We start from the raw sequence: 26,123 nt of genomic DNA on the forward strand, positions 1-26,123 counted from the left end.
CGTGCTAACATGACAGGTCAGGGAGGGAGGGGAAGATGTTGGCATGTTCATTTAACCCTTAATGCCAACAAACAAGATTTTGCCATGGAATGTTGCGACAGAGAATGGAGGAGCTCTGAAGCCACTTGGAGTCCTGTCAGCAGCTAAAACCTTAATGCCGCAGATGAAGGCAAAAAACTCAAACTCTATTTTACAAATTAATCAGAAATTGAGTGGTTTATAAAATTGAAAAGTGCATAAAACTAAACATCTGTTACAACTACAACATCACAGTGCATAAGCTGCAATATAATGCACTGTGTACCATTTCAAACATGTCCAGTGCACCGAGCAGAGTGTAAAGGAATGAAGACTTGGTCTTCATAGACATCTCCTGTGTTATGTGATTTCACACTGCCGCAAAACAAAGTTTGTATAACTGGTTGTTCATAAAATTGGTGTTTGTAAAAACTGAGGTTACGTTGCCTAGCTAGTTGTACAATGGTCTACAGGGTGGGCAAGCCTTCCTCAGCCCTGGCAACTAGTTAATTTATGCCTTGAAGTGGGCATTAACTCAGACTCCATCACCACTAATATCCTGAAATTCAGCTACTGTATTTGTCTCTCTTCCCACAGCAGAGTTCCACAGGTTAACTATACAACTTCCCCCTTCCCCTCAAAATGTAGTCTCCTTTCAATTCACTGAGGAACTCTCTTTTGATTCTGCCTTAAGGGACAGAAAGAAAAACAAATACTGATAAATTTCAATAATGTGATGTGAAATCAACGAGAAGTCCCGTGGCACCTTAAAGACTAACAAATGTATTTAGACATAAACTTTCATGGACTGGAACCCTCTTTATCAGATACAACCCCAGTCCACGAAAGTTTACATCCCAATTAGTCTTTAAGATGCCACAGGGAGGACTCCTTGTTGTTTTTTTCTGAAACAGACACCAATACCCCTCTGAAACATGATGCAAAATGTTAGTGAAATCCTATCACCGCTTGCAAGATGATAATGAGGTTGTTCATCAAAGTTCAGTGCCCTGCCTCTCCTTTCTTTAAACCCCTGCTTCTGCCTAGTGAAGAACGTTTCAGCCCTTTCTCTCTAATGAGAGGGCAGAAGAACTATCAGGGAAGGGTACATTTGGCATAGAATAGCTACTGCCTGCATCGGAAAAGAAACTGCATCTCCAATGAGATACACCAGGCAGGGATTCCAGGTCTGCTGAATTAGGGCTTCCAGCCATGTGCAGGGCATGTCCCCTGGCATGGAGCAAACCAAGACAACTCAGGAATTAGTCAATCAAAAACTAACAGGACAAATTATTTAGCTAGTTGCCAGCTGCTGGAAAAAAAAAAAGGCATTTCTTGGGTACCACATACAAGCAGAATGAACAATGTATCGGTGGCAAGTCAGCCTCAAAACCCCTTTCAGGCAGGTAGGCCTTATTGTCCCCAATCTACTGAAGGATAACCTGAGACATCATGAAGTGAAATGACGTGGCCAAGGTCACACAGCAAATAAGTAGCAGAGTAAGAAAATAAATACATGGCTCCTGCCTCCAAACACTGCAGCCTAACCCCAGGATCATCCTTCCTTTCTACTCTTTTCTAAAGAAAATGGTACTGTCATTTCACCCCCTTTATTCCCAGTGTCTTCAAAGAACACAGGAGAACAGTCCATTCCCCATTGGGAGCCAGCAGGAAACTGGACAGCAGAAAGAAAGTTAATTGCTTTAACATGCCACAGAACTATTGAAAGGAAACAAATATAACTCCAACCTAGACTACAGCAAAAGCGGTCATGAATTGGCACAAAAAAAAAAAAAGAGCCCTTGCTGGCAGGAAGACACACAGGAAGTTTCCAACAAGTGTTAGCATCCTGGGCTCTGGACAGCTAGCACGCCCAGGCTCCGCTTGTGTTCACTCCTCGCCTCCCTCCCCAGTGCACATGTAATACGAAACTTCACATCTCCAGGACGACCAACAACAAAAAAAAGAGTTCAGACAGAGACAGCAGCTGGCTGTCAGCAGCAGAGTGGAGAGAAGCCAAGCGAGGAAAGAACCCCAAGCCAGAGCAGGATGGGGGGAGAGAGACGTGAAGTTTAAGAAGACAAAAACAACAACAGGAGGAGGACAGTCCTGCAGTACTGCTCGGGTAAGGCTGGGTTGTTTGCCTGGGTTTTTCCACCCTAGCATCTCAATAGTAGGAGGATTCAGCCAGTCAGCAGTAGTTCAAGCTTTTGTAGCTTTTTGCATGGCAAACTGTGCTCAGTCACAGAACAGTTTGCTAGCCTGAATTTGGTTGCAAGGGCACGAGAGGGGAGGGCGGTGAAAGCCGAAAGCCTTGAGAAGTCAGGAAAGCTGTGCTGCAATAGCAGAGTTTAATGAAAGCAGCTACTGCCCATTCTTGCTCTGCTCCTGGCACCGACACTGTCAGTAACAGCGTGAAGCAAAAGTGAGTAACTTTTAGCTGATTAGCAAACATGTCTGGGCTGCAAGCTGGGCTCACCTCTCCACTGCAGTTGTGTGGGGTGCACCTCAGTGCTGAACTTGGCCCTGATCACTCAATTGCTGATTAATTTGTAAAACAGGGTTTGTTTGGGTTTTTTGCCTTTGTCTGAGGCATTAAGGTTCTAGCTGCTAGCAGGACATCAAGTGGCTTCAAAGCTCCTCCATTCTCTGCCACAGCATTCAATCGCAAAATCTTGTTTGTTGGCATTAAGGGTTAAAATGGACATGCAAACATCACATTACTTGAGCAGGATATGCCCTGCAGCATTTTTCACTGAGGGGTTTTCATGCACGGGCACTCGAGGCCAGCAGGTTTGGGGACTTCAGTGGGAGCTACCGACTTTGGCAAGTGTATGTCAAATCATAGCAAGCTCAGACCAGGGGGAGCTTGAAGAGCTCCCCTAAAGCAAGCCGAGTGTTCAGAACACAAAACCCATTCGGTGGAAGCAGCTTCCTGTGCACATTTCATAAAACATCTGTGCCCAGGGGAAATAAAGGAGAAGCTTCCAAACAGAGATCACCAATGGTACCAGGAGCAGACTCCTGTCTCCTGGCTGAGAACATCATGTCCCTCAGTTCATGTTCCACTTAACAGGACATGGTGGGGTCTGAGCATATTTTGATAAAGAAGGGAGGGAAAGGAAACAGAGCCCCAAAGGCACAAGAAGCCAGCCTCCCTTCTCACTACTAAACACCTCTTTCCTTGACCCACCATTTGTCACTGCAAAATATGTAACCAGTAAGCCCCTTTGTTTTCCCATCTGATGCCAATTATTTCCGAAAGGTGTTTGGAAGATTTTGTAACCCTTGGCACTGAGCTGACAACCGGATACGTTCTCCAAAGGGAGCTCAAATTTCCAGCTGTTTACAAACAAGCAGGGAGACAGACACAAAACCAACTCTTCTACATGGTACACAGATAGGGGAATGTGAAGGATCAAGTACTTTTGGAGTCTTCTGCCATTTCCCTTTGGGTCCTGCTTATTTGGAAGAAGTAATGCATCTTACCACTCGCCTCTACAGAACTGCTTGTGTAATAGTACAGTAATTTCCTGGGCTTTTCCCACCCCCAAACTAGTCTGAATTCCAGAGACTCATTAGTGTTCCTTGAAGGGTCGGTCGGTGGTTTATGTTTGTTTTTAAACATAACAGTTCAGATGGCATCCAAACAGAAAGAAGGAAAAAAAGCAAAAGAAAAACAAGGAGAAAAGTAGGGGGGGGGGGGGGGGGGGGGGGGGGAGGGAAGAAACAGGCCAAATTTTCCTTGCAGTGAAAATCCTAAGGGTTTTGACCAGGGGCTTATCCAGCGGGAGAGGAGGAAAAATAAGCAATATGAAACATGTGTCTGGAAGTAGGAAGGCAGAAGCATGGTTTGTGTTACAGCCGTCACGTAGCACAGAGATCTGTATGAAACATGACAGAGCTATAGAAAGGCTTTTGCTGGAGTCCAAGTGTACAGTGGGGTTAGTACACTAGCTATTCATCTTAGAAAGCACAGACTTAAATCCAAGCAAGTGGGAAGAAAAAAAAAATGTGGATTTTAGTCTGCATCCACCACAATGACACTGGACCATTCCAGGACTGCAGCAGCCAGGGGAGCGGCGAATCAGATGTGAGGGGTCTTGGCAGAGTTGCCAGGGAAGTGTAGTGCCTGCCCATGCCCTTATCTCACACAAGCTAGTGCAATCATTTCTCCCACACCATCAATTTCACAAGCTTCACAATTGCCCCATCATTTAAACAGCTTCTTTTCAAGAGACAAAGTGGGTGCTTCAACTTCCTGGATTTTCCAGGTCTCTACCTGGTTAGGTGTAAATGGCAAACTTCAAAACCCAAGCTAGATTCATTCCATTTCTGAGTTCTGGACAACACTGTGTAGATAAGGACCCAGGTGCAATGGAAAGCAGCCGGAAAATGTGTTCCTGATATCATGAGGCGGCATCTGGCATCCCACTGAGAAATACCAAGCAATTCACAGAAACCTGTGTTTCCTGAAGTGGCTATTTACAGGGCTTTCACAGGCCTGGACAAACACTTGAACATGGTACAACTCATTCTGTCAGCTATCCTTGAAAATAGCTGTTCTAATTACTCCTCAGACTACTAGAGCCAAGATCCAAGCAGCTGTAACCACACAACTGCAGAAATCCCACTTGCTAGTGGCAGGTTTATACTGAATATGCCTTGTCCTTTCAGGAGGCAAGTCACAAGCCCCATGCCTTAGTTTCTCCCATCTGTAAGACAGGAGCAACAATGACAACTCAAAAGCTTCATTCATTTGCAATTCTCTGATGAGACATGCTAGAGACGGGAAGAGGATTCTTAAGAGTTTTATAGAAGTTCCTGACTGAGTTCTAAATACCAATTTTAGACTCTTGACTGGTATTTTCAGAGGGTTCAAAGCCTTCTTGATTCTGTTAATTAAATATGAGGTGATCAGAGCAGGAGTGGGGCATCTCTAAAGCTGCTGGGAAGGCTGGAACCCATAAGTGGACAAACTTGACTGCAGGCTATCTTGGCTATTACCTAATTGATTCTACTTTATAATCGGGAGGGGAGGGCTTCAGACTTTTCAGCCTTGACTGACAACGTCACATGTTTTCTCCCATGCAGTTGAGCCACAGTTTACCAGCTTGTGTGCAAGTGGGTAAAGGCTGAATTCTGTAGTGCTGTGAACCATTTCCCCTGTCAGGGAACAAATTATGGCCTGACGGGTTCTGCTCAGTCCTGTTACGGACACAGGACTTGCTCGTGCATGTGGTTGAGCAACTACATCCATGCCAGCAAAAGCTCAGTAACAATGTAGTAGCACTAGTGGATTTTCCCCATTTCCATCATCCCTTTCATCTTGAAGCATGATGCAAACAAACTACTAATCAAACTATATACAAAAATGATGTCATCTACTGCCAATATGCAACTATTATTTTATAATGCAAAACAACAGGAACATAGTTTAAGTAAGGAAACGGAGAAGATCTTACCCATTTAAAACCAGAACAGTAATACAGTAAGTATATCCATGATATCACAGCTGAACACCTGCTCTTGATAAAGTGACCTCAACTGGCCAGGATCTTAGTTTTAAGCTTCACCGGGAGGAAAGCACCTTCAGCAATATAGCACAACTTTTCTCTGGGGTAGACTTGGAAGGTTCTCAACCAAGCAAGTACACTGCGCTATCTACATGCACTGCAGGAGAGTTTCCCATTCCCGTATTGTCCCAAACTCACTCTCGCCCCCTAGCACTCAGTCTACTTATGCTACATTGGTGACATTTTCATCATATGGACCCACGGGAAGGAGACTTTGAAGAATTCCATAAGGATTTCTACAACTTTCACCCCACCATCAACCTCACCCTTGACCAGTTCACACAAGAGATCCATTTCCTTGACACTACATGATGAACACATTTCCACCACCTTATACCGGAAACCTACCGACTGTTACACTTACCTACATGCCTCTAGCTTCCATCCAAAACACATTTTCCAATCAATTGTTTACAGTCAGGCCCTAAGATTCACAGACAGAGAAACACCTACAGGATGTATATCAGTAATAGAAATGCAGCTATGTTAGTCTGGTCTTGCTGAAACAAAGGACAGGACTATGCAGCACTTTAAAGACTAACAAGATGGTTTATTAGGTGATGAGCTTTCGTGGGCCAGATCCATTTCCTCAGATCAAACGGTGGAAGAAAATTGGCATGACCATATATACCAAAGGGATACAATAAAAAAAAAAAAAAAAGGTGAACACATATAAAATTGACAAATCAGATTTTAGAACAGAGGGTGGGGGGGAAGTTAGTGTCTATGAGATAATGATATAGGGGTGATAATTGGGGAAGCTATCTTTGTAATGGGTAAGGTAGTTAGCATCTTTGTTAAGGCCCATTCGTAAAGTGTCAAATTTAAGCATGAATGATAGTTCTGAGGTTTCCCTTTGTAGTCTGGTGTTAAAGTCTCTTTGAAGTAATATATATATGTAGTGAGGTCATTGAGACAATGCCCAGTCTGGTTGAAATAACAAGAAACTGTTTTTTTTCTTTGTGAAACCCACCACCCTGTGCTCCCAAGATGAATGCCCTATCCCCTAGTCTACTCCAGAGCCCAGCCCACCTCCCTAACCTTCAGCAGGTCCCTGTGTGGTTACTTCCAGCGCGGGCAGGACTTGAACCCACAGGAGCCTGTGTTCTGCAGCTGAATGGCCTATCCCCTAAGCTACTCCAGAACCCCCTACCTTCACGACATCCCTTATCATAGAGCTGGAAGATACCTCAGGAGGCCATCAAATCCAGCCCCCTGCCCAAAGCAGGACCAATACCAACTAAATCAACTCAGCCAGGGCTTTGTCAAGCCGAGACTTAAAAACCTCTAGGGACGGAGATTCTACCACCTCCCTAGGGAACCCATTCCAGTGCTTCACCACCCTCCTAGTGAAATAGTTTTTCCTAATATCCAAACTAGACCTCCCCCACTGTAACTTGAGACCATTGCTCCTTATTCTACCATCCGTCACTACTGAGAACAGTCTTTGTCCATCCTCTTTAGAGCCTCCCTTCAGGAAGTTGAAGGCTGCTATCAAATCCCCCCTCACTCTTCTCTTCTACAGATTAAATAAGCCCAAATCCCTTAGCCTCTCCTCATAGGTTTTGTGCTCCAGCCCCCATTTTGGTTGCCTCTGCTGGGCCCTCCCCAGTGTGTCCACATCCTTTCTGTAGTGAGGGGCCCAGAACAGGACGCAATACTCCAGATGTGACCTCACCAGAGCCGAATAAAGGGGAATAATCACTTCTCCTCCTTTCCTAATGCAGGAGTCGGCTCCATCTCTGGGGCAGCCTGTGTTGTTTGTCCAGCTGCTCCCAGGGTGGGCAGAGGAACATGAGCCCCCAACCCTGAGCTCCCCAAGCAAATGCCCTATTCCCATGGTCACTCCAGAACCCACTCTACCTCCCTACCTTCAGGGCATCCTCTCCCACACTCCGAACCCCTTGGCCCAAGACCAGAGCCTGCACCCCAGCCCCCTTCCCCAGCCTGGTGAAAGTGAATGAGATTTGGGGAGGAAGGGAGATGGAGTGAGCAGAGTGAGGCCTCAGAGAAGGGATGGAGCAGGGGCAGGGCCTCAGAGAAGAGGGGGAAGGAAGCCGTGCAAGGGTGCTTGGGTTTGAGGTAGATCTTACATTGCACTTAAATTGAAAGAGTGAGCTTGTGGTTAAAAAGGTTGGAGACCACTGCTCTACAACAAAGCACAAATGGACACAAATCAGATATTCGAAAAGGTAACACACGGAAACCTGTTGGGGAAAATTTTAACTTGCCCAGGCACTCATTAATTCATCTCAGAGTTTCCATATTAGTACAAGCCAATTTAAAAACAGCTTGAAAGGGAATCTGCAGACCTTAATTTCATTTACAAGTTTGATACCTACAATAGTGGTTTGACCAAAGACCTTAACTGGATTATCCGCTATATTCCACATCCTAATGATACGAAAAGCCAAACACCATGCACTTTAAGAGTACTTAGAACCCACTCTATAATCTTAATCTAGCATAGACACTAACTATTCTTTTCCCATTTTCTACCCTTTTCTTTCCCTCCCCAGCCCCTCTCTTTCCCTGCTATTTATTTGGAACCTGGACCCCTTAAACTCCATTCATCTGAACAAGAAGATTGTGCCCACGAAAGCTCATACCACCATCTACATTTTTTGTTAGTCTCGAAGGTGCTGCATTCATTCATTGTTTTTAAAACAAAATACAGGACTATGTAGCACTTTAAAGACTAGCAAGATGGTTTATTAGATGATGAGCTTTCGGTGGCCAGACCCACTTCCTCAGATCAAATAGTGGAAGAAAATAGTCACAACCATATACAGGCAGTCCCCGGGTTACATGGATCCGACTTACATCAGATCCCTACTTACAAACGGGGTGAGGCAACCCCGCACTAGCTGCTTCCCCCCAGCAGACCAGGAAGACGCAAAGCTAGCGCCCGCCCCAGCAGACCAGGGAGACGCGGAGCGGCTTTTCTCAGCACACACCTCAGCTTGAGAATAAAGGACTGAGGGAAGTGAGGTGTGGGAGAATAAAACTGAGCTCTGGAAAAATGTTTGGCTAGAGTTTCCCCTACAATATGTACCAGTTCCGACTTACATACAAATTCAACTTAAGAACAAACCTACAGTCCCTATCTTGTACGTAACCCGGGGACTGCCTGTATACCAAAGGATACAATAAAAAAAAATGAACACATATGAAAAGGACAAATCAAATTTCAGAACAGAAGGGGGATGCGGGGGGGCGGCGGGGGGGAAGGTAAATGTCTGTGAGCTAACGGTATTAGAGGTGATAATTGGACATTGAACAAACGTCCCAGACACTTCGGCAAAGGATCAATGCCCACATAACAGATATGAGACAGGATCACAAAGAAAAAACAGTTTCTTGCCATTTCAACCAGAAAGGACACTGTCTCAACGACTTAATTACCTGCATCCTGCTTCAGAAGCCTTTTAAATCTGCACTTGAAAGGGAATCCTCTGAACTGTTATTCATGCTAAAATTCGACACTCTATGCATGGGTCTCAACAAAGACTCTGGCTATCTTACCCATTACAAAGATAGCCTCCCCAATTATCACCTCTAATACCATTAGCTCACAGACATTTACCTCCCCCGCCCTCCCGCATCCCCCTTCTGTTCTGAAATTTGATTTGTCCTTTTCATATGTGTTCATTTTTTTTTTTTTACTGTATCCTTTGGTATATATGGTTGTGACTATTTTCTTCCACTATCTGATCTGAGGAAGTGGGTCTGGCCCACGAAAGCTCATCATCTAATAAACCATCTTGTTAGTCTTTAAAGTGCTACATAGTCCTGTATTTTGTTTCAGCTACACCAGACTAATACGGCTACATTTCTATCACTATTGTTTTTAAAGGTTTTTCAATTACAGACTAACATGGCGACCCCTCTGAAACTTCTGCTCATCAGAGTGATCATAGCACATGGTGTTAACAGCTTCAGAAAAGAAATCTGAGAAAACATCCTAAAGACAACAATAAAATGGAAAAACTTAAAAAACAACGAACAGTCTGGCAGCACTTTAAAGACTAACATGGTTTCATGAGCTTTAATGGGCACAGCCTACTTCTTCAGATGACCGCAGTGTTGGAAGTCCATATCCAAGAATAAAATGGAGTCAGAGATAAGTGTGTGACAATAGGTAAACACCTTCCTTGGGAGCATCAGGTAGTACCCACTTTCTGAAAGTGCCCTCTTGCTGATTTGTGAGGTCTCAGTGGCTGCCACTATGGGGAGGGAAGGCGAAGAGAATGCTGGTCTTCAAACAAAGTCAAAGATCAACATACATAGGAAGTGAGCATTGGAACTGCAAGTGCTAACAGCTCCACACCATCAACAAAAGACTCCCCAAAGCTTCATCTTACACCTCAGAAACTAGCAGCAGCAAAAGCCTTGAAGGGATCCCGTGCAAGAGGATATTGAAGCTGTTTAGTTAGAAGGATTTTGAAAAGAGGGAAAAAAACAACTAGGGGTGTGTAAACACATGGTTAGGCAATGACAGGGAGTGGACGTAGAGTACAACTTGCCATCATCCTAAACAGTGGTACAGCAACTGCACTCTCAAGAAGTGTATCCAATTCAAAACTTATTTCATTTTGTTTCATTAGTGCAACAATAGCTGAATAAAATAACAGCAATGCACTTCCCATACCACTTTCCATCCAAAGAACTCAAAGCCTGTTAAAAGCGTTAGTACAGGCAGTCCCCGGGTTACGTACAAGATAGGGACTGTAGGTTTGTTCTTAAGTTGAATCTGTATGTAAGTCGGAACTGGCATCCAGATTCAGCCGCTGCTGAAACTGACCAGCGGCTGATTCCAGGAAGCCCGGGGCAGAGCAATTCTGCCTCGGGCTTCCTGTAGTCAGCGCTGGTCAGTTTCAGCAGCGGCTGACTTTGGGGATGCCTGGGGCAGAGCAGCTGGGGTGCTACCGGGTTGGTCCAGTAGCGCCCAGAGCAGCGCTGCGGGACCAACTGGCAGCGCCCCAGCTGCTCTACCACAGGCGTCCGGAGAAAAGCCTGGCCTGCTGGGGGGGGGGGGGTACTAGCTGCGCCCCCCCCCCCAGCAGACCAGGGAGACGTGGGCGGCGGACCGAGACGCACCGCAGTCCCGCCGCCCGGGTCCTCCACGGCTTTGCTCCCCGTCGCCCTGGTCTGCTGGAGATCAGCAGACCAGGGAAACGGGGAGCAAAGCCGGGGAGCACGCGGGCAACGGACAGCCCAGATGCGACACGGCTGTCCCGCTGCCGGCGTCCTCAGAGGCTTTGCTCCCCGTCTCAGCAGACCAGGGAGACGGGCAGCAAACCCCGTTCGTAACTGCGGATCCGACATAAGTCGGATCCGCGTAACTCGGGGACTGTCTGTATTAAATATTGTCCCATTTCACAGATAAGGAAACTAACTGACAAACATGGTGCTTACGTGACTTACCCAAAAACACGTAGTGAATCAATGGCATATTTCCTGACATCTAGTCTGTGCACTAACCACAAGATTAGCATTTCTTTCTCTCTCTGCCTTTATTCAAAGCATACATTACAGAAACAGCACTGGCATTATGGCTAACCCACAGCTTAGTCCTCAACAATAAGTTTAGCTTCACCTACCCTTCCCCCATCCACCAACACACCTACTCCTCTACCCAGAGGATCAAAGCAGAGAGGAAGGGTGTATCTTGTTAAAAGGAACAAAATACAGGACTATGTAGCACTTTAAAGACTAACAAGATAGTCTTTAAAGTGCTACATAGTCCTGTATTTTGTTTCAGCTACACCAGACTAACACGGCTACATTTCTATCACTTGTTAAAAGGAAGGCTGTTTAAACTGTATATATTCTGCACACAATACAATATGTTATTCAAGGAGACTGGTCCAGCTTAAGCCAGATAACAGAATCTGTGCCCTGTGGATGATCTACTATATGATGCCACCTTCGGACCTGGTCAAGGTCCAGTAATGCACCATAGCAAACTCACAATAGACATTAAAGCCACACTGTTCACCCTGAGGTGACTAAAGTAAGGCACCTAAACAATTGTTCTTATTCTCAGAAGTGCTGAACAGCTAGAATTACCAGTTAAATCAACAGGAGCTGAGGATGCTCATCAGCTGAATGTCAGACCACTTATTTAGGTACCTACATATAACTTTAGTCTATTAAAAGAAGCTGGAAAGATTTGGCCTCCAGGGCATTTATGGATAAAGCTGTGCAAATTTCCAACTGGCACTGCAGGATGAATCTGCATTAAAAGGACACAGGATAATCCACCTTAGCCTTAAATTGATAACAGCCTGCAAGAACCTTGAACACAGGCAGTGCCTTGCTGGTTTAAATAACCTAACCCAGGCAGCTGACCTGCATGTGCTGCAAACCAAATGGAGATCTTTTTGCATTATTACTGTGCTTGTTCTCTTTCCAAACAGTGCCTAGAGCTCATGGCAGGTTCTGCCTCCCTTCTGAAACAATATGGAGATCTAAAGATCTGATCTACTCAGTTCACTTCCCTGCAGTATGAACAGGACATCTGAAGAGCGAATCCCATTGGCTTTAATGTAGGGTTTTGTTGTTTTAAAGAGGATTTTCTCAGAAATGAACAATCAGAATAGAAGATGATAGAAACGAAAACTAGAGGGAATGCTCCAAACTACCTTTCCATGATGCAGTTCAGAATGATATTTGCTTTGATTTTTGTTTAAGTTTCTGTTTTCCTCCTCTCTCCCGTTCCCCCCTTCCTTTTTTCCATTTCTTCTTTCTTGTCTTTAGTTTCAGCTATGTGACTGCTAAGTCATAATAATGAGTTTTACTCTTTGTTGCAAAGGCAGGAGATCTATGGACATTCTGACTGTCTCCCATAATGAGTTCCAAAGTCTTATCCCGGTTCCCAGAAGAGCACTGGTTCCTGCTCTCATTTTTCTGTTCTCACAGTTCCTGGTGAACATGCTACCGAGGGAGGTCAGCTGCGAAGAGAGATACACAGATGGAGAAACTGTCACATGAAGAGGTTGATTTGCCCAAGGTTACACAGTCCATTGGGAGCAGTGCTGGGTTTAGAATCCAGGAACATGATTTCCAGTTGCCTTCTCTAACCTTCAACAACATTCCATCCTTGGAAAATAAACTGGGGGGGCTTCAGGCCATCTGGGGATTGCATCTCCAAGTATCATACAGATCACCAGCGGCCAAACTGGTTTCTTATCATCTGAAGTGCTCGTAAAGTAACAGAGTCAGAATAATATCAGCTATTCCCTCACAAAGGAGAACAGAGAAATGAAACTGTATCTTCCACAGAGAGGCACCAGTGTTCTTCACTATCAATCATGCTAATCTTCAGTACTAAATGAATTAATCTTTGGAACTCCTGTCTGATGTCAGTAAGTATCATCATCCTCGATTTATAGATAGACTGAGGCACAGAGAAGTTCTGTGATGTGTCACAAAATGAATCGGTAGTAGAGCCAAAACCAGACCCCAGTCCTTTTGCATGCTAATCTTTAGTTGAAAATCCTGGCCCCGGTGAAGTCAATGGGAGTTTTACTACTGATTTTGGTGGGAGTAAGATCAAGTTGATTGTTAGTTCTGAACAATTTATATAATAGGTGGAATGGAAGACACACACACACTCTCAAGGGTTAAGGGGGAGGTGCGAGGGTAGGGTGGAGAATAAGTGGAGGAGTGAATTCCCACAATTATAAATCCTGAAATGCTGTTTTTCTGGAACTGGCATCTCTAGAAAAAAGAAGCATTGAAAGGTATTTACTCCCTTGTTGGCGGCCAGATACTGCACCACTAACTGCAGTCCAAGATTTCTCCCTAAATAGTGTTCAAACCAAGAAAAACAAGCAACATTCCTTGCAACTTTTAAACATCAAAGACTCCTTCACTCACCACAGTGTTTGGTAGCCTGACCAACAGAACTGAGGAAAAACTTCAACAGCGAATAGTCTAGCACATAGGTTCCCAAACTGGGGGGCGCGCCCCCCCTGGGTGTATGTGAATAAATTCCAAGGGGGGGCCCCCAGCGAGGCTGAGAAATTTTCGTAAAGAAAAAAAAAAATGTGTATCAGCGTAAAAAATGTTTAATTTTCAAATTTCATACCACGAAATGTGAAATTTTTTTTTGCCTTTCGATGTGTAGGGGTACCGGTTCGGTCGGTGGGGAGGGCGAATTACAATGTAAAAACCGATGGAACTTTTTCAAACTTTCTAGCACACTCATAGGAGTGTTCAGGACTGTTCTATCGTAGGAGTAGGTAGCTGATCTTGTGCAGTGACTGGTGGCGGGGTATATATAAGGCAGCACGTGTCCTTACATAATAGTAGTAGTAAATAAACGGTTGCGATAACTTATCAACGTAACTTGCATCTATTACATTTATTTGAATCAGGAAAATTATTTTTATACATTTTAAAAAATTAATATATTATGGCCGCGATTAAGATTAAGAAAAGGCAGTACGATGAAGACTACATGAAGTATGGCTTCACTGTCATGGAAAAAAACGGGTTCAATCATCCTCAATGTACAGTATGTCACACAGTTCTTAGCAATGATGCATTGAGACCTAGTCGTCTTGAGCAACATTTGATGAAGAACCACAGTGCTTTGACAGACAAACCAAGAGAGTTTTTTGCTGCTAAACTTCAAAATTTGAAATGCTTGAAGCTGGACATTACTGGATCTTTTCATCAAGTGTCAGCCAAAGTGGTAGAAGCATCTTATGAACTGTCATTGCTCATCGTTAAAGCCAAGAAAGCGCACATAATAGGAGAAACTCTTGTGAAGTTTTGCTTGTTGAAAGCAGCTGATATTCTGCTTGGTGTCAAAAGCAAGAAAACTTCGCTTTCCGACAATTCCGTGAAACGTTGCATCGATGACTTGGCAAAAGATCTTAAACTTCAAGTTGTGGAGGCAGTGTTGGCTTCTCCTTTTTCACAATTCAGTGTGACGATACCACTGATGTAGCACGATACCGACAGTTGCTCATCTACATTCGATTAATTAACGATGGAACTGTGAAAGAATAACTGCTTTTTTTGAAGGAATTGATGACCACATCAAAGGCTTCTGATGTTATGAAAATGATTTCTGACTTTTTGAAGAAAATAGACTTTCATGGGGAAAACTGGTTGATGTATGCACAGAGATGGTTGGCTCTTGCTCTGGATTTGTGACACTGGTGAAGGAAAAAAATACAGCCATCACTACGACTCACTGCGTCATACACGGACAAGCGTTGGTTGCTAAAACCCTTCCAGATGACCTACATGACTCATTGAATTTGGCCATCAAAGTTGTCAATTTTGTGAAGAACAGCGCTTTAAATACAAGACTTTTTGCTGCTCTAACATCTTCATCACTTGCTGAAAATGAAAGTTTCCAAGAACTTTGTAAAGAGGACGCAAAGAACAAAATTGTGTTTCATCTGGACTGCATTGCTGACGAATTCATCCGCTATTTTCCAGACAACTTTTCTGGCAAACCTGTTCATAAATTAGGACGCAATCTGTTCAATCTTGATATTGATTCATTGCCAGAAGCATTGCAAGAATAAGCACTCAAAATGAAACACGATTCAAGAACGAAAGATTATTTTGAAAACTTAAGCTTGGAGGAATTTTGGATAAAATATTTCCCAATTTACTCAAAAAAGTTGGAGAAGAAATGCTACATATTATTCTTCCATTTTCGTCGACATACCTTAGTGAAAAAAGCTTTTCAAATTTAGTCACATTAAAAACGAAACAAAGAAATTGACTGGATGTCAAAAACAATTTGCATTGCACACTTTCATCTTTCAAACCTAGGATTTCCCAACTCGTGAAGAAAATGCAGCATAATCCTCCACATTAAATTGTTTTGTTTCACAATTTTTTGTTAAATTACATTTTTATTAAATTTTTGTGCCAAGAAAAACTAATTTGTGCTTATTTTTAATTTTAAATAAACATTTTTATACCAAGTTTGTGTGTTTATTTTTAATTTTAAATTACGAACTGAATTTTTTGTTAAAAGGGGGGTTGGATGATGGTAAAGAAGAGGTGGGGAGGCGTGAGGGTTTCTCAAAAATCAAAAACAGGACATGATGCTGAAAAGTTTGGGAACCAGTGGTCTAGCAGCACCTTAAAGACTAACAAAACTTGTAGATGGTATCATGAGCTTTCATGGGTACAACCCACTTCTTCAGGTGAACGGAGTACCGAAAGTCCAGTTCCAAAATAAATAGGGGATGGAGAGGGAGCAGAAGAAGGAAGGGGGAAAAATAGTGAATTAGAGTGTTCATGGGTACATAAAGCTGATAAAAACAATTTGTACCTTCTCTAAGTACTCATTGTTTGGTTGGTTAAGTCATTAGGATGTGGAAGGTATTGTGCTAGCCAGGTAATGTATTTATTCATATCCAGGGTCGGCTTGAGTCATTCCTGTGCCTTGGGCAGTGGGCACACGGCTCCACCCCTGGGCGCACGGCACATGCGTGGGCCCCGGCCCGCTGCACACCTTACAGCTGCAATCGGGTGCACGGTGACTGATTGCAGCTCTAAGGGGCGCCGTGAGGCCCCCAGACCGGGGCACGCAGCACCTGATTGTGCCCCTTATAGCTGCCATCAGGCGCCCCCCATTGGTTGGCGCCCCTGGCAGCTGCCCGGCTTGCCCTCCCCCCTTAATCCAGCCCTGTTCATACCTTCATAAGGTGCTGCCAGACTATTCGTTGCTTTTTAAGCTTTTTTAGTTACAGAATAACTCAGCTACCTCTCTGAAGCTTTAGAACAGAGGCAAGGCAGGATCCTGGACAGCCTATTTAGACTGAACTATACATGAAGCCACATAGCATCATACCCATACTATGGAAGCACACCTACATTTCTCACTAACACTCTGTTGTCCTAGCCCATATCATACGAACAACTCTCCCCAGCCCACCGCAAGGCACAAAAACATTTCTGCCACACTGTTTGTTGTGGGATCTTCCAGGCAGAAAGACATCATCGGGACAAATAAACCGAAGGGTTTTACCCCTAAGGCACCGACTTTCACCCCCTCCTCAGACCTTCCATCGATTTCTAGTCCAACAAAATAGAGACATACAGACACAGAATTCTAGAACAGAGTGAGAGGTGGAAGAAAAGCCATTTGTGGAACAGTCCACTTGGAGCATGAAGATCAATCCTGGAGAAAAATATTTAACCCTGGTTTGTGTAATGGCCATTGTAGCCTATAGCACTAGCTTATCTTTATTATATTCGTGGCCTTGCCTTTCATTCTGCTTGTATTATATTCAGTAGTAATGCAAGCAACCTACAGGCCTGTATCACATAAGACATAAGCTTCAGCAGTTCACATTAGGCTTGAGGGCCATGAACTCTGACACAGGTAAATTGCCCTATGAAAAACCCTAAGCATCAGAGAGCTGACAATAGAGCGTTTAAGGGGAAATTCCACACAGGAGTGACACAGCAATGAATTGAAATACATGATAACATGATAACCACTAGCACAGGAGCTACATCCGCAGCTACCCAACCACAAAAGCACCACAGCAACTAACTGACGCATATAATAAGTGGGGAACACAGATATGCTATCCTATAGGAGGACACTAACATTAGCAAGGTAAGGAAATAGAAATAAGGACAAGAGGAAAACCCCCTTCTGAATAAGCATCAGACATAGTGGTGTCAGCATAATATATTATAAAAGTTGCACCTCAGCCTATGGGAGCAGGAGAAATAGATGTAGCCCTGGGGTGATGCCAGAATGATGATCACTGGTGATTAGAAAGAGATAATTAACATTTCACGCTGTTCTGTAAGGGACAATGTAAGCACAAGGATGTCCAGATGTACAGTTTGTACTCTCTCTATCTGGAGTCTTTGTGACTGTGCTAAATGTCAATAAAATGATTTGTAAATAGAGCAGAGTTGAGTTCCTATAGGCGTAAGTTTTGCAACTGTTCACATCAGAGTTCCTAGCATAATATTGGGCCTGATCTTGGGACAAGAAACTGTCAATCCTCAAAGTGGTAACTGGGAACTCTTAAGTAATCTATAGATTATTTAATAATTATATTGATCAGGATACACCATTTCAGGTGATAAGGCCACAACTGTGCTTTACTGCACCTGGCAGCACTCCTCCTACTTGACCTGGTCTCTCTTCCCACCTTGACCCTAAGAATCCATCTGATTCTCTCTCCCACAAACTCTGTAGCCTTGGTTTTAAAAGAATAACTCTCTAGATTACACTCATGTTTAAAATGCATTGCTTCACGTAGCAGGATAGCATTTAAACCCACCATGCAAAGAAAGAACCAAGTAATTGTTCTAAAGGTACTGAAGGCTGAACCTAGAGCATCCACTGGGCAAAAGCAAAGTAGAAAGGGCAACAGTGAATGAATTGGGTTATTTTTTAAGCCTTTTCTGTATCTGTCTGCTTTATGTCAACACTAAAAGAAGAAATTAATTGCAAAATGAAAGACTCCCATAAAATAGCGTCAACTAATGGAATTTAAACAAGTCAGAAATTTCAGCTGAATGATGGCATGAGAACCTTAACTTAGTGGAGGATCCAAACACACACCATACACAAAATTCTGCATGTGTCTAAACAGGCTATATTCTTCTAAGCAGCTTTCACTACTATTAAGCATAATGGGTTGAAGAACTCACGATGGGAAAACCACTCAGTTTCTTTGATACTATACATTGGGGATGTTAGATATCTATTCAATGAATAGTCATGTAACTGCATCAAAACTTAGCATTTACAGGATTATTTGATATTCCCCAGAGTCAGGGCCAGTGTACTCCAGCGCCACTTACAGAGAGCCCCCTGTCACCCTGTGCTGCTGCCTCCGATACAGAGGAAGCAATGCGAGGTGGCAGCAGTCTATGCCTGCGAGGGTCCAAGCTCCCTGGGGACAGAAGATGAACCAGCATCCCATGAAGTAGCCTCTGTCCGTAGCAAGCTTGGGCCCACCACGGACAGAGGCTGCTCTGTGGCAGCCTCCCCTGCCTCCCCCTGTGCTGCTGCCTCTGATAGAGGCAGCAGCGCGGGGTGGGGCTGCAACAGCACCAGTGCTCATGGGAAGGCGACTTTTAAGCCAGCTCCTGCCTACCCAACCCCCACCTCTGTGGGAGGCAGCAAGAGAGGGGGCGGGCAGCTTTGCGGAGTCAGCATGCACAGAGAGCCAGCTTAAAAGCCGTCTCCCCACATGTATCGGCTCCCACCTGACCCGCTCACCATCCACACTGTTGCTTCTCTATCACACAGAACCACAAGAACCAGTGCTCACGGGGAGCCAACTGCAAGGGAGTGGAATGCGTATAGTCAATAAGATTAACCAAGAAGCCCAGCTTATCGGTTAATTGTATAGTCGACTACACATTGACATCCCTACTATACATACTACAACCTTAATAGAGTGGTGCGGGTCTCAGGGTGTGTCTACATGGGAAGTTAACTGAGAAAAGATATTCTAGATTAACTATTCCTAATTAGCTCCTTGCATGGATGTCCTGATGTCCTTATTCCAGACTTAGTGACCTGTTCCTGTTTATCTTAGGCCACGTTTCCTCTTACCGGAGGATCGCCGCTTTGCTAATCAAACTTCCAGGAGTCGATTTAGTGGGTCTAGGAAAGACCCACTAAATCGAATGCTGGGGGGCACCCCCGTGGCACCAGTACTCCTCACTGTTGTGAGGTGTAAGGGAAGCAGAGATGATGTCAAGCTCCGTTTAACCTACGTAAATAACATAGCTGGACTCAATGTAGCTGGAGTTGTGTACTTTAAGCCAACCTTTCCTCAGCAGTGTAGACCTGGCCTTAGGGATGTTTTTGGAGAGGGAGTGGGAGAGATACACTACCTATTCTATAAAATCTTTTCATTACACTCCTGCCCTTCAAGCAAGGATGTAGACACACTGGGGAGAGCCCAGCAGAGGCAACCAAAAAGATTAGGGGGCTGAAGCACAAGACCTATGAGGAGAGGCTGAGGGATTTGGGCTTATTTAGTCTGCAGCAGAGAAGAGTGAGGGGGGATTTGATAGCAGCCTTCAACTTCCTGAAGGGAGGTTCCAAAGAGGATGGAGAAAGACTGTTCACAGCAGCGACGGATGGCAGAACAAGGAGCAATGGTCTCAAGTTACAGTGAGAGAGAAATGAGTTAAATGTAAATGTGTTTTGTAAGCACATCACTAGCTATGTTAATTTATTAAAGTAATATGTATAAGAGAAAAGTATTTCCAATAAAATATGTTATGTTAAGGTCATTGACGTAGCTCATTCATCACACCTTTTACTATATTTTCCCCAGGCAACACCGAATATTTCTGCTAGTTGAGAATAAGGGAGAATATTTCTGCTAGTTTCTTATTCTGGAAAAAAGAGTATCCATGCAAGCAGTTGATCAGGATTAGTTATTCTGCTTTGAAATGCATACCTTTCCTTAAACCAAATTACATTCTCAGGGTAAGCAAGCTCTTAAACACAGCACCCTACATCTCTCTCCAGCAATATTGCAAACTCATTCATTTGTATACCAAGAAGTTTTTGCTCACACAAAAGAGCAGGCTTGTAAATATTATGGATACAATTGACGTAGTAGCTTTGAAAACGTTACGCTATATAAATATAATTTTATCAAAAGTATTTTCAACTCCTGACAATAAGTTGCCTTTTCATTTATTTGATGGAATTACAAGTAGAATGCAGGAAAAAGGAAGTAAGGATTATCTACACTAGGTTCTAAAGTCAAATAGATTTCTGCAGCAGTTGTTCTCCCTTCCGCCTTTGTCCCAATATACTATGGGTAGGAGTCTAAATGCCATTACATTACTACAAATGTATGGTCAAACAGGGCCACATTTATCTTACCAGGTACAAAAGTCAGAATTCACTGTAAAACTTAAAGCATTCAACGTGTCTAAATAGATGTGGGTCATCCAAAATTCACAATATCCCCACAATCACCCTCCCTGGAAACCAGAAATGTTACATGAGTTTTACAGAGGCACTCTGCAGCTGGAACTACAAGAAGCCTTAAAAGGGAGTGTGTGTTCTGTTACACAGGGGAAGACCATTTTGCATTCAGAATGCAGCATTGTGTACATGATCTGGGACACAAATTCTCAGGCTGGCAAGGGAAAGCCTGCTGACTTTCTGGGAGAATGCAAGCTTGGACAGTTGGAAACAAAGAAAAGCAATGATTAATATTTCCCTTTGTGGAAGACAACCCCAAGATCCTTGGCCAGCCACCAGTCAGCTTTAATGAAACCCTACACATAACAGGCTGTCTTTTCAGAGGGAACACCCATATTTTTGCCCTTGCCCAACTGTGCAGAGTCATTTGGCTTTCTAAAAGCAGCGAAGTGAAGCCCAGATGGAGAGCATAGCCACAAACTGATCGGATACAAACTCAGAGTGTCTCCTAGCTCCTGATCTGAATGAAAGCAACGACTGGATAGGCAGGTCGTTAACGTACCCCTTCCTCAGCTATTGGGAGCAAGGGCTGAGACCAGATAAACGTGTTCTACTTGTGTTCCCAAATTAGCTCCCTAAAGAAGGCTTGTTTGCTTCCCTAGTGTTAGTAATATTGACAGTGAAAAGCTTCATGTGCGCACTCTCTCTTTGGCTTTTCTCCAGTATAACACAACTTGGAAGTGCTAGCCAGGATGTCTTCTGAAGGCTTTCTGAAGGAAATACAGACCATTGGTGAGAAATTTCTGCTGAAGCTCCAAAAGCTGCCCAAGGCTGAAACTTTGGAGATAGTGTCGTTTTGTGTTATCCTCTTGTTTATCGGTAAGTACATGGAAGAGCACTAGGATCCTACGTGCTCCTTGTTGCCTGTTCTTTTCAGATCTCTTAGGCTGGCAGCCTGTGCTGATGACTGTTGAGAGCAGGTGTGTTCTGCAGCTGTGCTAAAGAATGTGATTCTCAAGCTTGTTTTCTTCCACAAATCCATTCTGACTGAAGTGAATTTTGGCACTCAGGATAGGACCAGATCGATGGTCCTGATGAATTAATTCCTGCATATGTACAGAACATATAGCAAGGGGAACAGCAGTGAAAGCTTTCCTCATTCCATTGTCCCTGAATACTGATCCAGAGGGAAGCTCTCTTGCTGTTACTGGGTAAATCCCAGAGCGTCGTGTCACGTGTAAACGTTTTGAGGAGTAAAAGGAGAGTGTTTGTGAAGAATGGTATTTATGTATCTTGCTACTAGAAAAGACACAAGTCTGGGATTGCCCTTTACTGCCGCTTACTATCTTTATTGGATAGACAATTTCTTTTCCTAGTGTGAAGAAAAAAGGTGCCTCCCCCTTGAAAAGGTTAGCTCAGGTGTTGCCATGTCATGGGATAACTAATGTTGGAGGAAGACCAGATCGCTGTTTAACCTATCTGGGCAGGTGGAGAAAGTTGGTGGGGTTTTTTAAACAGTAGCACAGGAGAAGAAAGGCACCCTTGAGTGAAAGGGAGGTAGAGAGTTTGCTCGCAGTTTGAATGCCAAAGGGAAGGGTGTGTGTCCACCACAAATGGATCCCTCCCTCAGCTGGAATTTGGAAGCAGGTATATCTACTTCTCATAGACAACTGGTTTCCCCACTAGCTCTGGTTACCTGGCAATGGATTATACCTAAAAGAACAAACACAAGGGATGTTATGCAACAGTTAACCATCACCCTTATCTCTTCCAAAGAAAGGTAATAAATCCCCATCTTGACCAGCTTTTTGTTTTAAAAGTGAACCCTGTGTCTGACATTACATATAAATTGGACAGATGGTTGTTGGGTGCTGTTGGTGGCCTGTGAGATAATAGGGGAACAGATTATATGATCTGAGGTCCCTTCTGGCCTTAAATTTGATAACTAAAAATATAAACGTCTACTAGTTTGAATGATCAATTTGGAAGAAATTAAAGTTTTAATTAAAGTCACTTTTCTTAAGAGATGGGATGTTAACACTGACATCAGAGACAAATCCCAGCTCTGGTAATTGTTTCCTGCATACTTAAAATCCCCCCTGTAATTTCATCTGAACAGAAAACTCTTCTTCACTTTCCGCCCTTTATAGCCACACAACACTACACAGCTGCTGCGTTTCACACCGGAGGAGCAGCGGATTCCTATTAGGCCTGATGCCCCAGGACTTGTAAGCATGTAATTTCAAGCAATAGCAATGGAAATGTTATACGTTCAATGACTGCCTCACAGGGTGCACATTCTGGAAGGTATTTTGAGATCCGTTGGAATGAAATGTGCTGTATGATGTAATTATACATTACACTATAGCATTAAGGTTACTCTCTCACATACGGATAAACCAATGTCATTGGGCTTTTTTGCCACAATGTCAAATAATGCACAGATATAAATCTAACATTTACAGCAGATGTTCTGGGAAATTTAGCCTCTTCAAGGCACTGCAAAGTTAGCATGTTTATATTCCTGGAAGATCTTTTCAGAAGCCAATACTCTTCATTTCTCTCCCCAGTTACTGTGCTGTCCCTGATGACCATAGCCTGCAGCTGCTGCTGCTATCGCTGCTGCTGCAATGGAGGCCCTGACCAAAGAGGCAGGAAGACCCAGGTCCAGCCAACTGCTCATGTGTGAAATGCATCAAGAGAAGAAAGCGAAAGGACACAGGCAGACACCATGGTTGAATCGCCTGGGAACAACCCTCTACGCTAACCCTTTGGAAGGGCTGGTGGGAATGAATGAGAATATGCTGCAAAGGAGAAAAATGGATCATAAAATGGACTAGGTTTTTTGCAATGATTGTTGCCTAAGTCTGCAATATGGCCACCTAGTAACAGTATTCTGACATTTCTCTCTCCTTGCCATAGAAAGACAAAAAAAAAAAAAAAAAAAAAAAGATTTTTCGCAATGCGAACATTGCAGCTGGGCAGGCAGCAAATTTCAACAGGCTCTCTCTTTGTGAGCAATGAGCAGCAAACCATGACAAAGATCACATGCAGATGGGCCCAGGGTTAAGCAGGTCCCCTGCCCTCTTGACAAATGACCTAATCCAAGAAGCGGTGCTGTGCGCCAGCAATTCCTACTGTCATCACTGGAGATGTTCATTACCAGCACCTTTCAGGATCAAGCCCAACACAAGTATGGCTTTTCCCTCCCTGTCCTACTCTCTCTAAAACCATGAGTAATCGAGCACGTGAAATTTAACAGCGACAACCACTCAGAGCACAGCATGACATGGACTTTCAGCTGGCATGTGAGTTCAGAGACTGGAAATACAGTTGGCATCAAATGTCCCTGCTTTTTTCTCAGTATTATGAAGACAAGAAAACTGCCAAAGAGGAAAAACGATTAAACTATGTGCAATAAACCATCATATACTGAAGGACTGAGGCAAGAGCATAAAACCCAAACATGAACTGCTTAGTTTGCTTGCCCTACCAGTAATCATTTTTTAAAGTGTTTTATTTAGATCCTTCTCTCTATGCATTTTCTGCATATTGCAGGGTGAATGTTCAGTACAGAGCATGGGGCACTGAAGCAGATGTACAAATCCCTGTTATTATTCATGGGAGTGCCGTGCTTAGCACCCTGCACTAAAAAAAGCCTGAATAGTTTATATGAATGGCAGCAAACGTGTAAGGTATATTTATACACACACATATTTCAGAGAAAGAATATACAGTGAAGGCAGTGTTAATTCAGGATATACATGCAGCAGCTGAGAGATGGCATCATGACAAGTGGTGGAGCAAACTGGAGCCAAGCAAACTGTGCCGCTGAACTTAACAAGTGCAAATAAATACTTTTTCAACACTGCAGCCACTGTGTATATTTGGTTTATACTCCAGTGAACTTCAAAAGGAAGTTACGCGTGTAAAAAGGCTGTAACATTAGGCCTGAAACTTGTAATTAAGGATAGGAAAGGAGGAGAAAAACTCTCCTTTCTCAGTAATTTATTTAGTTAAAAGAGGTTTAATTTTTAAAACCGAAAGCAGTTATGCCACAATATGAATTGATCATCTTTAAGAGAAATTTTAAACAAGCCCATTTAGAGTTAAGAGAATGTAAATAAACCTTCTTCTATTTGCATTTTGACTAATAGGATTGAAACAGCCATATGGACGACACACCTACAGTCCCAGAGTTCAGCTAATACAGTCTGAGTTACAAGGCTTTGCGTACAATGCTTTAACAGTTGCTGACACATCTGCAAAAAGGGGCAATGAAAAGAGGAAAAACATTTTTAAAAGAATCCCAAGATTACCTTAGATTATTTACAATATCCTCTGTGTACACACAGAGCTACAGGTTGAACCTCTCTATTTGGGCACCCTTGGGATCTGACTGGTGCCAAACCCGAGAATTTACCGAAACACAGGAGGTCAATATGGTCTTGCAGCATTACCAACACTTTCACTGCTTACTGGGCTCTTAGAAGACATTTAGGCACAAACAAACTTTATGGGACTGCAGGAAACTTGCCCACCCCTGTGATAAGAGGATAGACAGTTAACTAAAATTATGTTGGACCATGGATGTTGCCGGACCAGAGAATGCTGGATTAGAGGGGTTCAACCTGTAGTTTACTTTTCACCACTTGCTCCGTTTAACTTTTTGCTCTTCACTCAACTAGATTTGTCCAGTTCACATCTGAATTCATTCTCATACTTTGAAACAATTCTGGAAGCTGCCAACAATGCAGAGGAACGTATACATTCAGAAAAAACACCACCTCTGCATTTCAATTGTGCAAAAATAAAATGTGTGCTTTAAGAGACAACGGAGATTATTTGGTTTTTACAAAAATTAAGATTTTTGAACCTAACTTGACAGAAGCCATTAAAAACTAAGTATTAATGTTACAGTGCTATAAGCTAACCACATAAAGAATAAAATGTTTTTAGACTGAAGAATTGCCCCGCCTTTCCATTTAGCTGCCTCAATATACACGTTAGAAGCAAATATTTGTATGACTTTTCAAAGGAATTGGGATGGCTAAACCCTAATATAGTATTACTTTAATATAATAACTTTCATATGTCTGGGGCACCTTCCCATAGAGGATCTCTAAACATTTACAGACATTAGAGAGACAAGGCAGGTAAGGTAATATTTTTTTACTGGACCAACTTTTGATGTTGGAAGAGACAGGCTTTTGAGTTTCACAGAGCTCTTCTTCAGGTCTGGAAAAGGTAACTAGCATGTAACAACGAAACACAAGGTGAGACAGGTTGTTAAGCATAAGATGTGAGCCATTAACATCTCTGCAGTCATGAGACAAAAGGTCAGTAGGCTATACAACCAGTGTTTGTGTTGAGATCATGATTTTTAGTGTCTAGCAGAATTATGAATTTAAGTCCCCAAGCTCATCTTTTGAAGGTCCTGTGCATATTTCCCTTAGAGAACAAGGGCTGATACATCAGATATGGAGTGAACGCACAGCAAAAAATGTTTGCGCCCAAGCCAAAGGGTATTTTCATCCAACAGAAGACATTGCCTCACCCACTGAGCATAATGAGTGCTATGGAAATGAACAGGATCCCATGAAAAGCGAGGAGGT

At 43.3% G+C, this 26,123-nt stretch overlaps 2 protein-coding genes across 11 annotated transcripts in view; one reads left to right on the plus strand and one right to left on the minus strand.

The window, feature by feature from the left end:
• Nucleotides 1–26,123, minus strand: part of RECQL5 (RecQ like helicase 5) — a 68,708-nt gene that overhangs the window by 21,526 nt on the left and 21,059 nt on the right. The gene's annotated exons all lie outside the window — the stretch shown is intronic.
• SMIM5 (small integral membrane protein 5) lies at nt 1,600–25,458 on the plus strand. Of its 5 annotated transcripts, none has more exons than XM_006136434.5 (3): nt 1,902–2,143; nt 21,232–21,387; nt 23,079–25,453. In XM_006136434.5, the coding sequence occupies exons 2-3, from the start codon at nt 21,261–21,263 to the stop codon at nt 23,195–23,197; spliced, it is 246 nt and encodes an 81-aa protein (XP_006136496.1). In that variant the 5' UTR covers nt 1,902–2,143; nt 21,232–21,260; the 3' UTR covers nt 23,198–25,453. The 5 variants fall into 5 exon arrangements, 4 of the variants coding, with proteins under 4 accessions (XP_006136496.1, XP_006136497.1, XP_025033935.1 ...); XM_006136435.5 differs by lacking the exon at nt 1,902–2,143 and adding an exon at nt 20,692–21,057 and having other exon boundaries at nt 23,079–25,454; XM_025178150.3 differs by lacking the exon at nt 1,902–2,143 and adding an exon at nt 20,692–21,053 and having other exon boundaries at nt 23,079–25,454.

This window comes from Pelodiscus sinensis, chromosome 20, assembly GCF_052426305.1.
Source record: "Pelodiscus sinensis isolate ZL-2025 chromosome 20, ASM5242630v1, whole genome shotgun sequence".
NCBI classification, from domain to species: Eukaryota; Metazoa; Chordata; order Testudines; family Trionychidae; genus Pelodiscus; species Pelodiscus sinensis.

Coding starts and splice junctions, on each gene's coding strand:
- SMIM5 (XM_006136434.5), top strand. CDS start 21,261: ATGTCTTCTGAAGGCTTTCTGAAGGAAATACAGACCATTGGTGAGAAA. Junction 21,388..23,078: donor TGTTATCCTCTTGTTTATCG/GTAAGTACATGG, acceptor TTCTCTCCCCAG/TTACTGTGCTGTCCCTGATG.